Source organism: Narcine bancroftii, chromosome 14, assembly GCF_036971445.1.
Source record: "Narcine bancroftii isolate sNarBan1 chromosome 14, sNarBan1.hap1, whole genome shotgun sequence".
Classification (NCBI taxonomy): domain Eukaryota; kingdom Metazoa; phylum Chordata; class Chondrichthyes; order Torpediniformes; family Narcinidae; genus Narcine; species Narcine bancroftii.
Window position 1 is genome coordinate 8,086,345 of NC_091482.1, and position 23,836 is coordinate 8,110,180.

General features: G+C 39.5%; 1 protein-coding gene and 1 long non-coding RNA gene across 4 annotated transcripts in view; one reads left to right on the plus strand and one right to left on the minus strand.

Annotated features, from left to right (window-relative positions):
• Nucleotides 1-463: 463 nt before the first annotated feature.
• On the plus strand, nucleotides 464-22,920 carry wsb1 (WD repeat and SOCS box containing 1). Of its 3 annotated transcripts, XM_069910874.1 has the most exons (10): nucleotides 464-732; nucleotides 5,228-5,393; nucleotides 7,989-8,248; nucleotides 9,486-9,617; nucleotides 11,079-11,179; nucleotides 14,561-14,639; nucleotides 18,016-18,052; nucleotides 20,427-20,540; nucleotides 21,725-21,832; nucleotides 22,320-22,920. In XM_069910874.1, exons 1-10 carry the CDS (start codon nucleotides 693-695, stop codon nucleotides 22,480-22,482), a joined length of 1,200 nt encoding a protein of 399 aa, XP_069766975.1. In that variant the 5' UTR covers nucleotides 464-692; the 3' UTR covers nucleotides 22,483-22,920. The 3 variants fall into 3 exon arrangements, with proteins under 3 accessions (XP_069766975.1, XP_069766973.1, XP_069766974.1); XM_069910872.1 differs by lacking the exon at nucleotides 14,561-14,639 and having other exon boundaries at nucleotides 472-732; nucleotides 18,016-18,188; XM_069910873.1 differs by lacking the exons at nucleotides 464-732; nucleotides 14,561-14,639 and adding an exon at nucleotides 5,091-5,127 and having other exon boundaries at nucleotides 18,016-18,188.
• Nucleotides 3,345-23,836, minus strand: part of LOC138749482 (uncharacterized) — an 82,319-nt gene continuing 61,827 nt past the window's right edge. Inside the window, exons 5-6 of the long non-coding RNA XR_011348684.1 lie at nucleotides 18,932-19,071; nucleotides 3,345-4,647 (exon numbers count right to left, since the gene is read on the minus strand). This is a non-coding gene — a long non-coding RNA (uncharacterized lncRNA). The remainder of the gene's footprint in view (nucleotides 4,648-18,931; nucleotides 19,072-23,836) is intronic.

Sequence of the window (23,836 nt, forward strand, 5' to 3'; positions counted from 1 at the left end):
TAGATTTCTCTCCACCAAATCAATGAAAGTATTTATAAAAAGAGAATGGGAAATGGGCCTTCCTTCCACTTGAAGAGCCTGGTCTCCTGCAGGTTTCAGATCCGATGGGGGCATTAATTCCGCCCCCCCCCCCCCCCCCCCCCCCGCCACAATATTGAGCGGGGGTGGGGAAGGGTAAATAAAACCTGTGGGAGGAAGCAACAGGATTAAGCGAGAGGAATACAAAGGAGATGTTCAGGGAGGCCTGAAGGCGGCCATTAAAGTGTACCTCGGGCCGGCAGCTGCACCGACACGTCTCCACCTGAGCGCGAACGCCTAGTGGCGGCGGCGGGTGGGGGCGGAGCGGGTGGGGGCGGGGCTGGTGAGGAGTGCGTGTTCGCACGCGCGCCAAGGCGGGCCGCGCGGGGCGGGGCGGGGGCGGGGAAGAAGGACACACCCCCTCAACCGGCGGCCATTTTGTGGGTTGTCACTATTTAAGCGGGGCGGCTCGCGGCATCGACGTCAGTCCGTCCGTCGCTGCTGCTTATCCGGATCGGGTGGCCCCGTCGCGTCTTGTCGGGCGGAGCAGAAAAAGCACCAACCCCGCCGCCTGATTGCGAGGGAAACCCGAGGCGGAGGTGCCCCGCAGGCCCGAGATTTGAGGCTGCTGCCCATTTCCGTTGTCCGTCGTCGCTCCGATCGTCGCTCCTTAGATGGCCAGCTTCCCGGGATCTGTCAACGAGAATGAAATAGGTGAGGGCGCGGCGCACGGCCTGCTGGGAGGGGGGCGGGGCCGGTGACGGAGGTCCTGCCGCGGGTACGGGGGCTGGGCGATCCGGGTGGAACAGGGGCTGCCCGGGTGGGCGATCCGGGTGGAACAGGGGCTGCCTGAGGTGCCATCGGGTGTTGGGGGGGGAAATCAATCCTATTTCCCCCCCCCGGGTGCCCAGAGTGCTGTAGTGTGTTAGGGAGGGGTTGATCCTGTCTTCCTCCTACCCCCGCCCCCCGCGGGGTGCTGTAGTGTGTTTGGGGGGGGGGGATCGATCCTGTCTTCCCTTCCCCCGCGTGCCGTAGGGCGTTAGGGGGAACGATCCTGTCTCTCTTCCCCCCCCCCCCCCCCAGAGTGCCATAGGGCGTTGGGGGTGTCCATCCTGTCTCTTCCCCCCCACCCCTCCCTTGCTGCAGTAGGATGGTGGCGGTTCAACTCTGGACCCCCCTCTGGGTGCCTCGGATAGTGGTGAGGGATCGATCATGCCGGCACAGGGGAGGGGTGAGTTTGGGACACTCGGGGATGAGCTTGTAATAGAGGAGGAAGGAGCGTGGGCTGGGGAGATTACGTCCTGTGATGGAGTAGCTGACCCTGGGAGCTGCAAGGCTGGGAGGAGAATCGGTCCCAGGCAGCAGGAGCTGGGGGGAGTCCCGGCTGTGAGGCAGGTGGATTGGAGAGTCTGCAGTGAAGAGGGTGGGATTGATTCAGTGCAGAGTTCCCTGCCATGGGGTGAGCCAGGAGGCGGGACGGAGGCTATGATATGTTCGGGTTGTCTCAGTGCTCATTGCAAGGGCTGCAGCCACGTTACTGCATCCTTGTGTTGGGGAATTTGATCAGACTTTCTTAATCATTTTGTATTTTTACAAAACTTTCTGTGGTTAGTGTAGAATTAAGTCTGGATCTCAAATTTTCCTCTTTGAAGAGATTAATAATCCTAATAAATTTATTACACAACGCCGTTCATTTAAAAAAAAATTTCCTAGTTTCTGTTCTCTTCGCTCCAGGCATTAGGTTTCATAACGTCTCAAGAATTTTTACATTAACACCACTGTCCAAGTTTGAGATTGTGATGGAGACACCCTGCCAATTTTGTCCTATCCTTTAACTTAGAACGGTTGTCAATAGGCTGTTTGATGGCCAAAAGCCATTCTTGGGTTATGAACAGCCATACTTGGGAAACTGGTTGCTCTTGCAACTGTGTGTCATGGGTTGGCTCATCTGCAAGCAGGAGCATGTTCTAGATATTGCTTTCTTCCATCTTAATTATTGACCTCCTTTTCTCTTGGGAAGACTACAAAATGCCTTGGTCTTTTGTCATGAAATGATGCTTTCCTTGTTGTCTTGGTAATAGTCATCCTTCAGCCAGTATAGTCTAATGAGCATGACCCTTTATTGTTTGTGTGATTTAGTCATGTGGAAGTTGACAGTTGAAGATTCTTACTTTAAAATATCAACTGAAAAAAATGTAGGGATATTTACCATTGTGAAAATTATAGAAATATGAATTTGTTCATCCCTGAATGAACTTTCTTGGCAGCTTCTTTGTGACAGAATTTGATATTGTTAGAAAACTTGGTGTGAGCTATATGCTTTTTGATTACCCTTATCTGTGCTAGCTCAGGTTTAAGGTACCTTTATCTGACTTGTTAGGATGGTGGATATGTTTAAGGACAATTTCTCATTGTCTATAAGCTGCTGCACAATAGTCAAATGAAAATTTGCCTTCTGTGTAGTAGTTTCGGGGTTTTTTTTGTTTTGACATCTGCTTGTTGAGCTACTTCAGTGGAGGAGGAGTAAATCGAAGTTTGTTTGTGGCTGACTACGAAATGGAATACAAAATTAATGTCTTTACAAAATAGATCCCAAAACAATTTTGTGTGTCTGAACAGTCTTGGTGTTTGTGCTATTTTGGACAGATGTTGTAATGCCTTCTTCGGCTACTCTTTGAATTAGTCATTAGAATGACCAAGACGTGACTCAAAAAGAGCTGGTCTAGAAAAGGGGCCCTTTTTTAACATGAGGGATTCAACAAATGTCATTTGATTTGTTTTGGCTTGCCTTTAGAATCTTGAACAGTTGATGCCAACGAGTGAGAAGGATATGAATGTTTCTGGTTTATGTATTAAATGCATCTCTTGTGTAGTTGTCACTGTTTTGTTCTTCTCATTGAGAACTGGGTGGAGTTTAAATTGCATTGTTTAATGTCCAAGTTTACATCTTGGATTGTCCCTAACCAAAGAGAATTTGATCCAAGCTCTGCTATTAACACCTGTTATTATTCTTGAAGAGGGTTTGCAGCCAAAGCTAAACAGTTCTTCAGATGGACTGTTGAATTTTCTGTTTGTCTCTTGGACTTTTTTTTTTGTGTCCAGTACCATGATATTGCCAAAATATCTAAATTGAATTAACATTTTCTGTTTGTCTCTTGGACTTTTTTGTGTGTCCAGTACCATGATATTGCCAAAATATCTAAATTGAATTAACATTGAATTAACATTTTCTGTTTGTCTCTTGGACTTTTTTTTGTGTCCAGTACCATGATATTGCCAAAATATCTAAATTGTAGAATTATTTGACTCCTTTATTGTCTTGTGATTTTGTACAGAAAATGTCATATTACACAAAATTTTCTGCTGCCTGCAAATGAAGTGTCACCCTTAGTATTGCCCAGTGCCCCTTACAGTAATAGAAAGAATGTTCCTGTGGATTCTCAAGTTCATATTTAATCCAGCGCATAAGAGGCATAGAATATGGAAGGAAAATAATTTGGTTTGTCAGTGAGTCATTGTTTGAAACAGAATTGAAATGGGCAGGTAATGGTATTGTCCTGATCTATATATTATTAATCTTGTCAACTTCAGGGGGAAAAAACTTTGTAGCCCACCAATAATTAAGTTGTATACAGAGTGCTTCTAAGAATTAAAAAGCATTCATTTTGGAGATCTGTCCATGCCCTCAAACTTTGCTGTTTTAATGCTTGCAAGTTAAATTACTTGTATCATCTACAGTTACCAAAACTGAATACCCTTTATGCAAGTCCAAGAGTAACAAAAGCATTTGGGTCTAGATCTGATTTCTGGATACTTCCAATTGGAAACCTTGAATCTAAAGTACACAACTTCTATTTGTTATTATTTCAGACCTGCACTGCAATTGTAAGGGTTTTGCATTCAGATTTGTTTTATTCATACAGAGTAATATTGTGGAATGATTCTTAAATATTTTAAAACAAATCCAAGGACTGGTGAAGATTGAATCGTTGTAGAATAAACTGAATAGCTTGCAATGTTTAAGAGAAAGTAACACCCTTTTCCTCAGCAGCCATTGCTTTAGCTGTGAGTAGAGCCACTGTCTTCGAAGCAGTTGTGTTTTCTGTGCCTTACTAGTACAAATTTGAATGTCTTTCTGGAGCAGAGAAATGGAATAATGACATTTGTTACACTGGACAACAATTTATTTTCTTCGAAAGGTTTGCTTCCTGAAACTAAATTGGGAATTATGATGGAGAATTTCAAGCTGAACACAAATCACACTTCAGATTTACTGTGTCACGTATGAAATTGGAGAACCATTAAATTAACTTTTATTGAATTTAGCATGTTTACTTGCATAATAATCCTGACATATTGACCTAAAAATGTTTAGCCAGTGATTTTTCAGTTGTGCTCAGCATCTGATTGATGCCTCTCGTGTCAGTGTCCAACAATAGTCGGCCAGCATTGATGGATTCCAGTCGCCCTGATACCACATTTCCATGGTGGCAATGTCCTGGTGAAACCTTTCACCATGTTCATCACTGACGGCACCCAGATCAGCCGGGAAGACGTCCAAGTGAGAATGGAGAAAATGAACTTTCAATGACATGCTGCACTTCGTAGTTTTTTCTGCTTGAAGTCGACCTAAAATATGACAGGAAATCAGAAAATTATATCTGGAAAAAACAGTATGTGATTGGAAAATGTTAAGCTGATTTTTGTGATCAGCTGCCCAAGATCCATAAAATACACCACAAGTGTTCAGAAAGCAAATTTGTTGTCTGGTGTGATCATGGCACTCTGTGGTTGCTCATTTGGAATTTTGATTCCATATAACCATTTAAGGAGCGGAAACAGGCCATGTTGGCCTTTCGAGTCCGCAGCGGTTCACTGATTTTGTGCGCCCTCTTCAGGCATTGGTCCCGGTAGATCTTCATTCAATAACGATGGGCGAATTCAATGCAGGTGGAATCAGATAATAGCAAAACTATGAGCAAACAGATTGGCTGTCTGTGTACCAGAAATAGTAAAACTTGACGAAACTGGATTTATTAAGAAAAGACAGACAATGGACAATATCTCTAAGTTCATTAACTTAATTCATGCCGTACAAGGAAATATCTGGTATTTTTAATCCTTGGCTTCTGATAATGACGAGCAAGTCAAAGAAATTTGCAAAGTTTAAAATGTTCTTGGCTTAATATTTCACTTTTTTTCCCTGCAGCACCAGCCCGATTAATTGCTAATCTTTGGACACCCAGTGTTCCATTTGAACAGAAATCTGGCTGTGAAACTTGGACTGTTGCCTTTGCACCGGATGGCTCATACTTTGCTTGGTCTCAAGGTCATCGTATCGTAAAATTAGTTCCTTGGTCTCTGTGCCAAAATAAGTAAGTATTATATCAGAAGATGGTTTTGAGCAGAAAGTTAACCCTCATGCAAGGACATCTTCACCTCCATTGTCCTTCCCAAGATGTGTGCAAGGTTGGGGTTGAATTTGAATGTCCATTAAAATTCCCTCATCATTAAAAAATGTCTACTTGGGCAATCTCCCTGAATTCTGCTTCGTTTCAAAGCTTGAGAATAGGGAATTACAGATGAAAACAAACTGGCTTAGCTTTGAATTGTTGTACTGTGCCATTAGTTGCAATTGGTCAGTGATTAAGTGAGTAGTGAAATGAACAAATGTGAAATCCTGTACAACAATTGAATAGTATTATGTGCTGTCTTGTCACTTACTTGTGTGAGGATGGATATTTATTGACAGTCACTGCATTACACAAGTCAGCTTTGTATTACTGTGAATGGTGGAAAGGCTGGGGTTGAGTGATTATAACAAATTAGATCTTTCCAACTGTCTGCTTGCATTTGCTGCTATTGTCTTGGACTTCTTTGCAAATGCAGAGGCACTGATGCAACAAAGTTTTTTTTGGACAAAATTTATTCCAGACAGAAATAAAAGGACAATTAATTTCATTAAGTCTGGTGGAGTGATCAAATGACTTAAATACCTGCAGAATCCATGACTATAAACTAGGAAATTTAAATATTGTAGCAGACCACTACAAAGAAACACACTCACACAGTGTGGCTGGAAAGGCTGCTTTTATACTGTTCAAGTTCCTGCCGTTTTTTTTTCCCACTCATTGACTGAGTCAGCCATATGAATAACAGTGGAGGGCAGGAACATCCATGCATATGAAGGCCCTTCTTCCCCAGCCTGTTTCTGCTGAGTTAGCTGGGCAGCTTGACCAATGCCACGTTAGGGCTGTTGGTATGATGCTGCCCCAGCTTCTACCTCCGCTGGTTCGTTGTCTTGGGAGTCGCTTTAGCGATCTCTGTCTGTGTCTGCTGCCGTGAGACGTGCAGGCCCGATCTCCGCAATTGTGGGCCGCCACAATATCGTATATTTCAGTGGATGAGACGACCTTCAGATAATTTCATGGTGTAGTTAATATTGGTGGTATCAGACAACCCCCAAAAAATTTTTAAATCAAATTGTTAGCATGGAGCTAACAGCAAGTTTTAAGTTCAAAGTCTCTAGTGCAATGGATGGATGGTATGGAGGATGATTTATTGTGGGACACTGACGATGAAGCTGACTAATCCAATTCAGGCTGGGACCCATATGATGATGTTTAAACAGTGACACCCTGGATGTGCTTGCCGAGTTCCTTGCTGCAGACAATGAAGCTAGTGATTGTCAAGGATTTTAAATGTGTGATTTTTTTTAAAAAATTCAGTATTGTAGTGTTTTTTTATTCTGGTGCACTCCAATTGAATTTTTTGGAGTAGAATCTGTCAGATTTTTCCATCCTGCTTCTTTGTGGCTCCCAATCCACTTCTGAAATTGTCAAGCAAGCCAGATAAGCTAAACATTCCATAATTGGGATATAATTTTTAAAATGAGATGAAAATGAGTCAACTTTGTCTAATTTGATAATGACAGAATTGTGCAAAATCCTTGTTGCTGATGTTCCACTTTTTCTATACATTAAAATTGGAGGAACTGTGCCATTGATTGAGAGAGATTATTACTTGGAATTTCTTAGTTGGGGGCTTGATATGGCAGTACGAGGAATTTGGAGTAAGTGTACTTAAGATTCTTCCTCCTTAACGAAGAGCTAATGATGTCTTATTTGAGTAAATGGTGGGGGGGGGGGGGGGGTCAAATATGAATATCTACTGTTATCAGTTGATGAATTTGTTTTCCAGATTGGTCCCCCTTACAACTCTATGCACTGAATGTACTGTTGGTGTTGAATGTCAATATTGATCAGAGATCTTCTCCACCATTTATAACACCATTGGTGTTGACCAATTCCTTAAGTCATTATATAGAAGTGTTCATACTAATAAGTTCAATGTCTCTTTCTGCATCATGGTCTAATTGTGCATGCCAGGATGGAAAACAATAGCTGGGGAATGAATATTCAGTTATTGGCTTAGTTAAGATAGACAGACAGCACCTTTTTCCCAGGGCAGGAGTAGCACGCTCCAGAGGACATCTGCTCAAAGTGAAGGGAAAAAAGTTTAGGGGTATGTTTTTTTTTAATACACCAAGATGGGGTGCCTGGAATGTCTTGGAAACATTGAGTAATGTTTGCCAAGCAGTTGGCAATGCTTAGCAAGTAAGAAATTTAGTTTCATGTCATGGGTCAACTTTTTTTATGATATGGATGTGCAAAGTGATTTGCTCAAAGATATTTGCTTGATCAATCACACATTGAAAATGGACTGTTGGGTTTTCTTGATATCATGTGATATCAAGAGCCAGACATGACGAGAAGGTTCATGTGACTAGAAAATGAATAACATTTAAGACCATTGTTTTAAATATTTAACCCTCACTACTTCCTTTATGGAAAAAGTGTGTCTCACTACTTTTACATTGCAATTATTGCACTTCCCCCTGATAAAATGTATTACAATTCCATTAACTTTAAATTCTTGTTACTATCTATTAATTTTTTTCTTTCCAAAAGGTTATCTATTGAGGAGTATAACAATACAGTCAACAAGAGTCCCAGAAAGCAAAATTCTGATGCTCAAAAGAATACACCAGCAGAACATACAATAGACTGTGGAGATATAGTGTGGGCCCTTGCTTTTGGTTCTTCTGTACCTGAAAAACGTAGTCGTTGTGTGAACATTGAATGGCACCGATTCAAGTTTGGCGGAGACCAGCTATTGTTGGCAACTGGCTTAAGCAATGGCCGTATCAAAATTTGGGATGTGTACACAGGTATTGTCAGGTTCTGTACATGTAATTGCTTTTTTTCCTGCAACTTTGTCAAGATGACACCTCAAATTTGAATGGTTCGTGTCCTGAAACATGGATTCTTTTGCGAATAAATGCAGTATATGTGGTGATTTTTGTCGCAGTAAAAAGAACTGCTACCTGTTTAGCAAGCAAATGTGCCCTTAACATTTTTTTTTCTTGCCTAATTGCTTGAAGCCCAGACCTTAATTTGTTGCGTTAATTTTGTGTCTGATCCTTAAGTTGAACTGTGGAATTTGAGAAAATTTCAACATGTGAGGGGAGAAGGGCTCAATTTGACTGTTGATGTTATTTCACATATTTACGGGTACTTTAAAATGCATAAATGGTTCCACCTGAACATTTCATTCCAAAAAGGAAATTCCACTAACCTTCTTTTGGATGAAGTTCACATTTCACTCTGTTCCATTCCAAATTTTGTTTTCTTTAACCTATACCCTTGTATTTTTAACCTTCATGTGGAATTGAGTTAGTCTTATGGTCTAAATCATAAACACATTGCCTCTGCTTTCTTGAGGGGGCAAAATCTTTGACTTTTTAAAAATCTTGTTATTCTTCTAACAACTCCTTTCAGCATTTGCATTTCTACTCCCATATGCTATTGAATTCTTGTAATGTAAAAGATTGATAAGGCTTTTCTAGGGTACTGCTTTAAGTGCACAGTTTCAGCGATGCCATCTGTTACTTTCACATTTTGGAAATAGTGTGATCTATTGAACACCTTTAACTTTTGTGCTTCGCTATCTTTAGGGATCTGTGAATATGCATTTAAAAGTTCTTGTTTTTTTCCCTCCTGCTTAGGGGCCTGCAATTTTATTGTTTAAACTCCAAATTTGAGCTCCATCTTGAGAATGGAATATATTAGGAAATACTCTAATATATTCATGTTTCAATCACAACCTTTGATTTTTTTTTCTCTCTCTCTCAACTATAAGTCCTCTCACTAAGTGGGACAATGCCAATGCATCTCCAGAGAAGTGTATCTTAAGTACAAGTTTTATTTAAAGCACACACAAAACAACACTCCTTGGGCGAGAGCAACAGTGTTAATTGAAAACATCAAATAACAAAGCTTGTTAGCGAACAAATATGTTATTCTCCAAAAAATGACAGCTAAATATTTAAAACTTGCTCTAATATTAAAGTTTACTGTAACATGTTTCAATTGTTAAACTGCATAATTGTGTCATCTCTATTGCAGGTAAATTTCTTCTTAATTTGATGGACCATAGTGAAATTGTTCGAGATTTAACCTTTGCACCTGATGGAAGCCTTATCCTTGTTTCTGCTTCAAGAGATAAAACTCTGAGAGTCTGGGACCTTAAGGATGATGGTATGTATTTTTTTCAAGAAAACTTGCATTAGTTTTCCATGATATTTATTCCATGGAAATTAAATTTCTGTCAGAATTGACCATAACTGCTTTATTCAAAACCCATTGAGGAGAGAAAACAACAAGAAGATGCTGGAGAAACTCAACAAGTCGTGCAGTGTTCTTTATGTAGCAAAGAAACAGTTAAACCCCTTGTATCAGAAATTCAACCAACCAGAAAAAAAACTGAGGGAAAAATAATTAAGAATAATTAAAAATAAATAAGAATAAAGTAATTGGTTAAAAATATGCAACTTTAAACTTGTGAGTAAATGTTCTTTGAAGAAATACAAACATTTGAAAAATGAGAGCAAATATTCAGCCAGCGGAGTGGCTTGGTCGTGTTTTGCTCATAGCAGCTGTTTGAATAAAGTTGTATGAAACAGCACTGGCATTGCTCAGAATGAGGAGCTGGTTGATGCCGCTCACCAGTGGGATGACTCTTAAAGTTTCTCCTTATCCCTTTATTAGTATATTAGTAAGGCTTTATCTGTAAACTTATCTGTCTTGTTATTGTTCATCTTTAGGGTAGCTCTTTGGTGGGGAAGGAATCTGGAGATGCAGTGATGGTTAAAAGTTTTCAAAGAAAGTGACTGAAAATAAAGTAAAATGCTTTGTTTTATATTCATGCAAGTGATGTTTGTTGAGTGTAAGTCCATTATAGAATTTTTATCTTTTAAGAGGTTTATTCTTAATGAAGGTATATTAGACATTGTAAGAGGAAGTATCAAACAACTGGAGAATTCACTTATCTAGCATCTACCAATCCCCATAGGTGCTGGATACCAGGGTTTTTCTTACCGTACTTAATGTTTGGGCTCTGATTCCTTGGTCAAGGTATGAGCAGAAAAGCAGACAGTTGCCTGAATAAAATGTTGGGGGGGAGGGGGAGGGGGAGAGGTGCAAGGGGAGGCAATATGTCAAAGGTGAATATGGGTGAGATCATGAGAAAAGAAGGTAGAGGTGATGGAGGAGGAGTAGCTCTCTGAATGGAGAGGGAAGGCCTTGGAGAGCTGGAGGACAGGAATATCTAAGAGAGGGAGACAGGGGAGTGGCATAATGGAAACTGGAGAAGTTAATGTTAAAGTTATCTGGTTGGAGAATCCCCAGATGGAATATTAGGTGTTATTTATGGCTGACTTTGGTTTGGCAGTGCATGACACCACAGTCAGATGTGTCCGTGCGGAATTGAGTCTTGGTTTTCCTGTCAAATTAAATTGCGAAATGGAGAAAGCCATTCTGATGCAAACTTGTGTATGATATCTTTTGGGAGTATTCCCTCATTTGCTCATGTGTGGTTCTGCAAGCTAAGTGTTTATTCGCTCATGGGGGTCATTTGTCATAGCTGGAGCAGTGTGGAGACCTTTATTGTTTAGGGGTGAGGAAGATGCCCAAATTAGATTATTATCTCTATCTTTACAGGCAATATGGTGACCATACTGAAGGGACATAACAGCTGGGTGTATTCCTGTGCCTTCTCCCCAGATTCCAGCATCCTCTCCTCTGTTGGAGCTGGAAAAGCGGTATGTCTAAAAGTTCCTACTCCCTAGTTTTTTTTAAAATTGCTTTGCTAATTGGCGATCATCATCTTGCGTGATTGTATTTTAACATTTCTGAATGAATTTGAGTCTTTAGAGGTAGAAAATATTTGTGTTTTAAGGAACAGAAGCATGTAAACCTAAGTTTTTCCAAATGACAAATTGGAAATAGGCTCAGATTTAGTAATCATCAACATTTTGAAAGTTTAGTCCTTTGGTTTATTTAAACACAGGCCTGTAATTGAAAAACATTTTCAGCTCTATATTGGAGAGCATGTTCTCAGGAAAATAAGTTTTGACTTATGGATGTAACATGTTTTCTGTTTTTAAAAAGAAAATGTACTTCTTTTGGACTGATCCTTCCCAGATTTGATGATTTATTTATTTTTTTAAATGTATTTTGGGTAGAGAGTAACTATAAACATGACTACTTTGGGACTGATATTTTTGCTGTGAAACTGAGGTGGTAAAAGTTTTTTTTTTAAATCTTGCTACCATGAAGTTTTTCAATCAACTTTGGGGTACAGTGCAATTTGAAGTTCCTTTTTTTTTGGTCAAGAAAACTGGGATCTGTTGATCCCTAGTTGTACAACAACTTTCTGTACAAATTCCACTCTTCACCCCACCCCCTCCCAAAAAAAGAACTGAACTTGAATGCTTCTTCAAATTTATGGGGAGGGACACCTCATTTCAAGGTTGCAGATGGATAAGTGCGTAAGAAGATCTAGATTTGCTCTAGTTTAATCCCTGTAGGTAAATGGATGGTTCAATGGACACTTCAAATGTCTTGATTAGAATAACATTCTATGTTTGATTGTTTAAAATTTGGTATTCTAAGAAGTTGATGATAACCCAATATCCTTTAATAAAGCTGACTAAACTTCAAAAACCATTACTTCCTTCAGACTTCCCAAGAGAAAACAAGGCCTGATCAGACAATTTCCTCTTTTGCATAACTTGTGATATCACCAACCAACAGACAATATACTTCCAGTTGGTTGTGTAGATTCTCTCATTATGGTTACAAACCTTGACCCTTGAATTTTGGAACAAGTTGTCTCTGTTCAAGGCCATTTGGAGTTTTATTGCATTGTTTCCTTTTTAAAATCTTGCTGAAAGTCTTCTTCAAGTGTTCCATTTGGTTTAATTTGTTTTTAGTTCTCACTAGCAAATATACGCACAAGCAAGCATGTGTTTGCTACACACCCACATCTAAATCTTTTGAATACATCTGCAGTTTTTTTGGTTATCCTTTTCATTGTACTTTATCTTTCATTCTTGTACTGTGTGATTAATTCACTGACTAATAATACAAGCATTTGGAACATCTTTTCTGAAGTTCACTAACTTTTGACTTCTGAATAATTATTTTCGTGTGATATTGTGGAACTTCAGTTAACGATCAGGATTATTACATATTTGTGGAAAAGGAATGGTGGGAATTAAAATTAAATTAAAAATTGCAGTAATTTTGGTCTGGTCTGATCCTAGCACTGGAAAGTATAATAAATTTAGTCAGCTGCTTATTTTGTTCTGCAAGTCATTAGGCTGAACAAATTCCAAGTGCACATTTTGAATGTTTCTACCAAATGATGCAGAAGCAGGTATTTATGGTAAGAACTTCTGTAAATAAATTCATCTAACAATAAAAACTGACACCATTACACTATAGTATTTGCATAATGCTTTAAGTAAGATTGAATATGGACAAAATTCACTTGATTACATTAGCCTTCACTAATGGGGATCTCCTGCTAAAACAGAAGCCTTTCACAGTTGAGATCTTCACCCCCTAAATAAAAAGGTAAAAACTCTTGATGCATAACTATTCTGGAGTGACTTATCCAGGTAACCATCAACAATACTTGTGAAGTGAATGATTAAGAGTGGAGGGTAGAATTTTCCCCCAAACTCTATTAAAATTAAGGTTAAAAGTAAAATTTGCTATTTTAGATTTGAATCCATTCATTGTTTTCCTTTTTTTGTGCTTTCCTTGAGTTAATCTTTCTTGAAAGAAACTTTGGCAGTTTTAGTTTTTTTTAAAAAACAACATTGCATCTAACTAATTTTTGAGTTGGTTGCTTTTTTACATTTGTGCTCTTGCAAATTATAATGGGAGTGTAGAACTAACACTCCAATTAGTCTTGATACATCTCAAATGTTTAAAATTAGTGCATTTCTTAACTCCAAGCCTTCATTGTTATACTTAATGGTGGCCCTCATTTGAATGGGGTAGGTGAGTTATTTGCAACATTTCCTTCCCATTGGTGTCATTGGACCAATAAACTTTATAAACTTCAGGGAATGCAACTCGTGTTTACTTACTCTTCATGTGACGTCACTAAATACCACGGTAGTGAATCTACGTTTAGAGACCAAATGTACTTCCTAATGCATGATACTTAAAGATGCACTAATGTTTTCTGATGTGACCTGACCAGGCTTTGCATTGCCACTTGCACTCTATTCTTCCAGATCAAAATCAGCACTAGGTCATCTTGATGTTGTTCTATACCTATCCAAGGCTCTTCAAGACTCCATTGCTTTGGCTTTGCAATTTACTATTGCATGCATTACCATAGTTTTGCTTATTTGCCTTATTTTTATATCCTTTATTTGCTTTTCATTTGCATTGCTTGCCGTGCCAGTCTCTTCATATCAACAGAAAACCCTATGTGTGGTATTTTCCCAATGTTTAAACCACCTTGTTTAAGGTGTAATTGTTGTAATCTCAGCACACAATCTTGTAGGTGGTAACTAAGCTTGTTGCATCAATTTGAACACTTCACAATTATCCCCAACTCCTCTTTGATGCTCATTTAATGTATATTAATAATTTTTGCCTTCAATTCTTTGAGTTTCAACTTCAGCTATGAGGGATTTTTATCAAGTACTTGTTTGAAAATCAATACCAAATATCCACTGATATTCCTCTGTCCAGTTACTGAAATTCTAGCTGGAAGACTTGCAGTTCTGGTCAACATTTAATCAGGATGAGGCTGTGAATTCACAACCTTATTTGGTTGATTGTGATTTTTTTTAATGTAGTATTTCAAAACTATTTGGCTGGAGTACTTGGATTCTGCATTTGAAGGCCATGGTTTCTCTACCAGTTGAATATTTTAAAAATTGGACGTTGTCAACCTGATGGGCAGACCCTAGCTTGTACCTTTTTGTGAATCTAAGAGGTTTTGTAGAACTTTTCAGTTGTGTTTAATGTAATGGTTCTGGTTTGTTTTTTTTAAACTGTGAATTACCCAATTTTTATCTGTCTTGATAATTGTGGATAGCAACATGTGGCTGAACGTTTGAATAAAAAATTTAACCTTTTCCCTCCATTTTACCAAGTATTTTTTTCCTCTTTAGATCTCCCACAGCATGTACCATTCCTGGCAGAGGGTGGGCAGGCGCCCTGCTCCCTGGCCTCTGACAATGTTACCAGAAGGTGTGTGTGAGCAGCCCAGGATAACTTGTTGGCTTTTTTCTCCCTCTTCCTTAATGGGAAGTACTTGGCTTCAGCTTGGTCCTTCCTCAGACAACCTGATGTCAGATCTGCACGGAGGATCACAAGCGTGAACCTATGTTGTAAACTCACTGGAGCACCAACCTGCTGCACCACTGAGCTGTCGACTATCAATACAATGTTGTGCAGTATGGTAGACTCTTCTATTTTTATTTGTGTTTTCAAAGAATGGAGAAATGGACAGTGTTGAAAAATGACCATCTTTCTACTGTAATTGGGGAAATGGGTAACATCAGTCATGAGCCAATTTCTGTAGACCCGCTGCATTCTCTTGGAAAGTCTGTTAGGACATGGGCAGCAGGTAAAGTTATCCAAAGTGTAGCTGAATTGGTTGCCTCCTGGAATATTAGAGTTCAGTCCCTGGTGTGTGTGCTAGTTTAGCTCTTTAAGAACAAGAAATTGAAGCAAAAATAGCTATTGGCTGCTTCTGTTCAGTAAAATCATGGTTGACCTTGACCTCTGTGCCACCTGTATGCAAACTCCCATTCATTATTTATCTTTACACTTGTAAAAATCAGTGGCCTGAGCTGTAACGGCCGCCTTAAATTCTTTTTTAAAAAATCAAGTGGGCTGGGTGGAGAGTTTTTCAGTCCTGAAAAAGAAAATCTTTTTTACTTTGAGATTGAACTTGATCTTTGTGTGGACATTTTGTGCATAGAGAAACTATGCATCTGCCCTGTTGAGCCCTTTTGAATGTTCAAATTAGATCAATGTTATGAGTTGCTCAGAGACCATGGGTCCAGTTTGCCTAATATCTTGGCATCGAGAAGTCCGTACCTCTTTCCTCTTCTTCCCCCAACTGCCCACTCCTCCCTCCAACTGCCTTCCTTGGGTAGGAAATCCACATCTATGCATAATGTGTTTACAGCTTCATCAAGACCCTGTATCATGTTCAATAAAGACCAACATTCTGTTTGTTTTCCTAGTTGTTCACCAAATGATTTGTATACAGGGGCAGGTTTTTCCAAACATATTTTTCAGTCTTGCCATTTATAATTCTTTTTCTACTCTTTCTACTTGAATGAACTTGCATTTTTCAATATACTGTTCCCTCTTGCCATGCCCTTGCCCATTCAGAGGCTTTATTTTTTATATCTATATTATTAAATCGCTCTTAAAGCTTCTCATCTCCTTCCACTTCTCGGGCATCTAGTTTTGTATAAGCAATCAGTACTTTATACTTGATCCTCTCGCCGAAATCCCTTCTACTGTAAATAGCTGGAGCCCTATCATGAATTCCTCTACTAGACAATAACCTGAAAATGGCCTGCTTTATTTTTACTGGCTTCTGACCATGTTGCCAAGCCTGTGATCCACACCAGCTTGGTCTTTTGTGAGGCATTTTATCAAAGACATTCTGATGGTCCATCATACCACTGGTTCACACATCCCTATTCTATACTTTTTGACTGTACCTCAAAACTCAAATGTGCAAACCCTAATTTTTACCATAATCAACAATGTTGATTCTGCCCATTCTTGTAATTGTGTATCCTTTTCACAACCAATGCCTTTTTAATGGCAGGCAAATTATTCTGTACCTTCCATGATTTGCATATTTTTGTTTCTCATTTTAAATGGCGGGTAATATTTTGCGATTCTCTAATATGGTATTTCAACAGCTGCTATCTCCCTAGTTGCCTTTTATACTACTGGGATGCTATTTTTCTTATCCTGTGGGTTTTTATTTTCACCCTATTGATTTTTTTTCCAATACTCCTTGCTAAGTTCAGTCTCCACTGGGTGGTAGGAGGGACCCATCTTTGATCACGACCCATACATTAAAGATACGTGTATGATGTTGAATCAAAAATCTAATTGCTTTCTACCATGATTTTTACCCTCCAATTTGACACCTATTATTTAAGAGACCCTTTGGTTTGGACAGTAAATGATGGCCTTACTTGTGTGCCATGGATACATGTAAAAAAAAAAAAAAGAGCTGTTGCTTTCTGGTACTGGAGGGTGGCCAATGGTTTATAGCAAAGGTCACATTTGAGAGGAAGGTGAACACAAAGCTATACTGCTCTCTGCAACATTATTTTGTCATTTCTGGGCTAAAATCTCCGTGCTATTTTACAGTCGTAAACTTTGTTGATAGTAACAAGGTTGCATCCAACTTCATACATGTATGGGAAACTTTTTTAATTTTTACATTTAGAACCATTCAACATATTTAAAATTTGTAAAGATTAATTGTATACCATTCTAAATTTGCCATATTTTTCACTCGATGGAGAACTTGTTTAAATTTGTACGCTTGTCCACTGGAGGCATGTGTATCTTTCTTAAATTCTAATTGTAATGTTGACAGCTGAGATTTGCTATATGTGATCTATTCTAAAGATATTAACCAGGCTGTACAAAATTGTTGTAACTGTGCTCCCATATTTTCAGGTGAAGGCACTGCTTTGGTGCTTCTAATGCAGTGACTTCTATCTGGCTGTGGATAGCCAGGGAATAGTCCAAATGGCTCCATATTTGAAGGATAAGTGGAATCCAAGTTGTCATTGGACCACTTGAGTGGAATAGGGAAAGGCCTGGGAGCAGGTCACCTGTCCTAATTGCCTACTGGAGAGTTGATTTGCTTGTCCGTCTGGGAGGGAAGAACACATTTGAGAGAATTTTTAACCCTCAGAATTACACAATAGATTATGCAGTGTATTGTGACAATCTCTAGGATTCAGTTTTGTTTGTCTTCAGTTGAATCATCTGGTTAACTTGTCTTCATTACAATAATAATGTAGCCCTAAATGTAAAGTTGTTGCCTCCATTTTGTACTGTTTGCCAAAGGATTGTTCCTTTAGGCCGTCAAAAATGTTCTTTTCTCTTGCAGTATCTGCTGTTTCATAGGCTCTCGCTCCTGATGAAAACGTTTTGTAAACGCGTGAACTTTAACTCTGAATGGAGGTTCCGTTGGAGTAACAAAATGTTATGCTTAAGTTACCTGTACAGTATTTTTCTACATATATATTTTTAATGTTGCTCAAGAGTTAAATTTCAACCGGGAATGTAATTAAAATGTTTAAAGTTGTAAAGCTTAAATGATTGGCATCCTCTGAGGATGTTTAGAAAGTAAATATTAGATGCATTAATTAAAATTATTTACTATAGTACCATGTTTACAATATATTTAAATTTCTTTAGTTGTAGTTAAACTGAACATTTAAGTATATAATTCAACAGTTTTTAGCAGAATGTCTACAAAACCTACCTTAAGTTATAAAATAATGGACTATTTTTTGGGGGGAAAAATAACCACAAACTGGGGCTGTAAAGAATGACTCTCTCATTGCAGGTTTTTCTGTGGAGCATGGAAAAATACACTATGATTCGTAAGTTAGAAGGTCACCTGAATGATGTTGTATCATGTGAATTCTCTCCTGATGGAGCATTATTGGCTACAGCCTCCCATGACACACGGGTCATTGTTTGGGATCCACACACAGGCAGTATCTTGTTGGAGCTAGGGTAGGTAAACAATTTTTTATTTTTGGCCGTCAGCAATATTCCTCACAATAGAACAGAATTACATTTCATTCCTCATCCACCATTTAGAAGTATTAATTCCTTTGGACTATCACTTCACACAAGGTGGAGAGGTTTGTTTTCCCTAGCTTGAAGGAAGCTATGGTGTCATCTTGAGGCTAGATGAGAAGGCATAGATAAGAAGGCGTAGAGGGAATCTGAAAGGACATTTTATTCTTCCAGAGAGCTTGAAGATGGTAAAGAGGTAAATACCCTCATAGCATTTAATAAAGCACCAAGACAATACTTGAATTGCCACAGCATGGGTTATGGAGCAAATGCAAATAAATTGGATTATTGTATGGAGATGGATGCAATGGGCAGTCTTGAGATGATGGACAGATAGGCCACCTTGCTGTAAAATTGACTATGTCTATGCAGAAACTTTAAAATTAGCACACCACTAGCTCTCTTGGTTTTGCTACAGAATTTTGATGCTTGCATACATGTTTAGATCGTATGCCCTCAATTGTCATGTATTTGCAAAGAATGGCTGAAGTCGTTTCCTGTCTTGTCCAAGAGTTCAGAGGAATTTGTGGGTGTGTATTTTTACTTTTGTATAATTGGTCAAGAGATGTGAGAATTATCTCAATAATTGACTAACAAAAATATTCTAAACCATCTGTGGACTCCACATTTTCCCCTACTATATCCAAATAACAAATAAAGTAAATATTGTATCTTACCATTTGATTTAAACTTGTAGGAGACTGCAGGCGCTGGAATAACATCTTAATGAAGCGTTTTGGCATGGAACATCAGCAATTCCTTTTTATCCCCATTCCCCTGCTGCTCTGCCTGCCGAGTTATTCCAATTTTTTTGCTTCTGTCATTAAAAGATTATATTGTCACAAAGAGGGAGCCATCTGAGTTGAATTAATCAACCTGTTCAGTGGTGTTCAATCCATAAATATTTGTCTTCTCTACCAAAGTTTGTTAAACATAGAAGATAGGAGCAGGAGTAGGTCATTCGACCCTTCGAGCCTGCTCCGCCATTCAATGAGATCATGGCTGATCTTAAAGTTCAGTACCCCGTCCCCGCCTTCTCTCCATAACCTTTAATACCCTTATACTGAAGAAATAGATCTAATTCCCTCTTAAATAGATCTAATGAACCTGCCTCTACTGCCCTCTGTGGCAATGAATTCCGCAGATTCACCACCCTCTGGGTCAAGAAATTCCTCCTCATCTCGGTCCTAAATGGTTTGCCTATTATCCTCAAACCATGGCCCCGGGTTCTGGATTTTCCCATCCTTGGAAACGTCCCATCTGCATCCATTCTGTCCAGTCCTGCCAGAATTTTATAGGTCTCTATGAGATCCCCTCTCAATCTTCTAAACTCCAGCGAGTACAATCCCAATTTGCGCAATCTTTCCTCATAAGTCATTCCTGCCATTCCAGGGATCAGCCTGGTGAATCGCCTCTGCACTCCCTCCATTGCAAGAAGATCCTTCCTTAGATAAGGTGACCAAAACTGCACACAATACTCCAGGTGGGGTCTCACCAAGGCCCTGTACAGCTGCAGTAAGGTATCCTTGTTCCTAGACTCAAACCCTCTTGATATGAAGGCCAACATACCATTTGCCTTTTTAACCGCCTGCTGTACCTGCATGCTCGCCTTCAGAGACTGGTGTACAAGTACCCCTAGGTCTCTCTGCACTTCCCCATCTCTTAATCGATTGCCATTCAAAGAGTAATCTGCCCTCCGGTTTGTATTACCAAAGTGGATAACCTCACATTGATCCACATTGTAGTGCATTTGCCATGGATCTGCCCAGTCCCTCAATTTCTCCAAATCACACTGGAGCTTCCTGACCCCCTCTTCCGTGCACACAACCCCTCCTAGCTTAGTGTCATCTGCAAATGTGGAGATATTGCCTCCAATCCCCTCATCCAGATCATGAATGTAAATTGTGAACAGCTGGGGTCCCAGTACAGATCCCTGTGGCACTCCACTGCCACTCAGAAAATGAGCCGTTTATCCCAACTCTCTGTCTTCCACCTGCCAGCCAGTTCTCAATCCACATCAATACTTTGCCCCCAATCCCATGAGCCTTGATTTTGGAAGCCAGTCGTTTATGCGGGATCTTTATACTTCTGCACAATTTGACTTGTATTTTGTCTGTTACTGGGAAAGGTTGAGGTTTTGATGATTGAAGTATTGTCTTTGCTCTTAAATAGGCATTTGTTTCCACCTCCGACTCGAATATTTGCTGGTGGATTCAACGATCATTGGGTGAATTCTGTTGCCTTTTGCCATGATGGCATGCACATCGCTAGTATTGCTGAAGACAAGTAAGTGACTCCTGCAATATGATGCCTTACAGAATTTCATGTAGTTGGTTATTTAAACAGACAATTTGGATGTACAGCACTGTATCAGGTCAACTAGGCCCTATGAGTCTGTGCCACCCAATTTACAGCCCATTAACCTAAACCCTGGTATGTTTCTGAAGAGTGGGAGGAAACCAAAGCCCTCGGAGAAAACCCACACAGATACAGAGAGAAAATACAAACTCCTTACAGACAGCATGGGATTCAAACCCAGGTTTGGTCCCAATTGCTGGTGTGGCGCTGACTGCTACACCAGTTAGCAGCTTTTGGAAAAATTGTTTTTCCTACTGCCTGTTTTTAACCTGACTGGCTTTCTCCTAGGAATGGTGTTCACAAACATTTCTTGCACTTCTGAACTAGTTTAGGCGTTGAGGTGTTGAGGAACATGTTTTCATAAAGACTGATGGTCTGGAACTTGCTCTGTAAAGAGCAAATATCCATGAAAAAAAGGCTTGGTATATTGTCCTGTAAGGCTCCTGATGTTGTGCCGACTGTTATTTCCTTTTTTCTTTTCCCCCTCCCACTAAGTGAATAATTTTTGAATTGCCAAGTTTTCCTATGAATGTCAATGACGCTAAGTTAAGCCTGGGTCTATGTACTATCTGAAGTACTTCTTTGCCATTGTTCTGTTAATATTTAACTTGCAATTATATGCAAACACTGCCACATTTGCAAGAAGGTTAAAAAGATTTTATGGTATGGTGCATCTTTTTCTTCCAGGTTAGACATTTGTGGCATTGAATGAATTTAGTCCTGGAAATAACAAGCAATTTGTCTTAGCTTGGATTGTTGTTTTGACAGTGGCTTGATTTTTTTTTAACCTGATTTTGAAGTTGTCATGTTTAAATCTGGTACAGGTACACGATCCTTTATCTGGACACCTAAAATCCAGAAAGCTCCAAAATCCAGCAAGTGGGGACCGGCGGTCGGGGGAGGCAGCCGAGGGACTGGAAGGGGGTGGGGGTGGATAGGCAGCACAATTCGGGAGGGCTTTCCAAAATCTGGAAAAATCCGAAATTCGAAACACAGCCCCCAAGGGTTCCGGATAAAGGATTGTGTACCTGTAGCACAATTGAGTCAAGATTCTTTGAGAAGAATGGGTAACATTTGTTTACACCACTAATGGTTGGTTGTTATTTTTACAGAATGTTAAGGTTTTGGAGCCTTGATGCTGATTGTCCAGTGGAGGTTGCACCTTTGTATAATGGAGTATGCTGCGGCTTTTCCCCAGATGGGCACGTTCTTGCTACAGGGTAGGTATATTTCTGAAATAGAGTATTTTTTAATTAGTAAATTGTACCTTGATAAGTAACATTTTGATTTGTGGCATTTACCTACATATGGTACTAAATTGACTTTAGCTGTTGTTTTGAACATCAGGGAGCCATGTTGTCCTGTTACCATGCAGGAAAACTATAGCTTCTGAATCTTGTCCATTGTGCTAGAGTGCATGCCACTTTTTGCATCTTGAGTGAGGGTTTCCAGGAGTGTGGTATTGGGAGAATAGTTTTATTTGCTCTAGATCTGGCATTGTTATAAAATACTCGTAAGCCTAGATGGAGCGTGCCAAGGTTTAAGCTTAAATCATTTCTTTGTAATATTATTCCTTTCATATAGATTCAACTCTGTTATTGCTTTTGATCTTTATTCACATCTTGGGAGTTTTCTTCTCTAAAATTTGTGTACGCAGCATTTTAGTCCGTGGATCAAATAAACTATTGGCTTTCTTGTTTCTCCAAGGTCACAAGATGGAAGTGTTCACTTCTGGGCTACCCCCAAGCATGTCTCAAGTCTTCAACATCTCTGTCGTATGGCTCTACGAAGAGTGACTGCTACTAGTTCCGTTGAGAAACTGCCCATCCCGTCACAGATGTTCAGCTACCTGACATATCGTATAGTTTGACAATTACAAGCTGTTCAACGAAGCTGAAGAGCAAGTTGCTTTTGTGATGCAAGTGTATAAAAGCAGGTGCATTTTGCTGCCTTGTAAGCCAGAAATTGTAGCTCCTGACAGCATGGACAGTTTATAAGACAGGCGCTAATTTCATTAAAGCTGTACATTATGTAAACTTGTACCATTTTTATATATATAAATCAGTCTTGTACAATCAGTATTTTCCATTCTTTAGCTGTTGATGGTCCAATTTTTTTTTCCAAATTAGTTTGGTAATATGGTATCAGGGAAATAGGTGCAAAGTTTTGATCTTTTGCTCCAATCTGCAACAGAAACACGTCAGCTGCCAAAGATTTCAGTACTTTGCAAATGCAAACTTACTGTATTTCAAATGTGAATTTATTTTTGTTCCATTTTTAAGTATTAAAAAGCTAAGTTTTACTGTTAGCATTTTCAGTCTCTGGCTTTGTTCCATGTTTGCAGAGGTTTTCATCAACATTACAGTTCATTGTCTCCCATTACGTCTGCCTTGTATAATTTTTGCATTATTCTGGATAACCTTTTCTGCCTTCAAGGCTGTTTGCATCCTCCTTCCCAAGTTGTGTTGAGAATACTGGATAAAAACCTTGAGTTGTGAACAAACCAGAGCTTTATAAAGATTTGAATTACTTCTGCTTTTGTACTCTAGTACCTCTGTTCAGAAAATCCAAGACCCTCGTTCCATGGGAACTACTTGGTCGTGCCGCCGGCCAAGATCTACAAGCATGAGCCATGTTCTCCTCTCTCACCCTCTTCTCTCAAATTTCTCCTTGAAGACTCTTCAGTACAATTCCTTGAATGTTACCAGATCTTCCTTTAGCAATGATTTAGGAACAAATGGTTCATTGCTATTCAGTACCTCCTACATTTACAAGCACTGTCTTTTGGCTACTTCCCCCACCAACACAATGTGTTATTCATTAAATTACTGTCTGTTGCATTTGAATTAAGTAGGCTGCATTGCAACATTAAGGTGTTGCATGTTTTGCTTTAAGATATCAACATATGTTAGTTTGTGCGCAACATCAAAGTATATACTGTATAATTTGAACTTGACTGATGTAACTTGCAGTTGAGGCAAATATTGTGACCTTCTTGTAGCTTATTTAAATGTTTTCTATGATGTGGTTAGGGTGCTGGCATTGTGACCAGCTTGTCTGCATTGAATAGGACAACTTTGTAATACAAAGTATGAATTGGCTAAAAAGCTTCCATTGAATCTCCATGTCATGTAAATCTTTTGAGTGGCTGTTTGAAGTCAAACACAGTAGCCACAATCTGATTGAGCCAATGAGCGAAGCAGGTTCTTCTCTGGACCATAAGA

What these genes read in the sequence shown, in the direction of transcription:
- wsb1 (XM_069910872.1), top strand. Translation starts at nt 693, where the DNA reads ATGGCCAGCTTCCCGGGATCTGTCAACGAGAATGAAATAG. An exon ending in TGGTCTCTGTGCCAAAATAA is followed by an intron (nt 5,394 to 7,988) that starts GTAAGTATTATA and finishes TCTTTCCAAAAG; the next exon opens with GTTATCTATTGAGGAGTATA. An exon ending in AGTATCTTGTTGGAGCTAGG is followed by an intron (nt 18,189 to 20,426) that starts GTAGGTAAACAA and finishes GCTCTTAAATAG; the next exon opens with GCATTTGTTTCCACCTCCGA.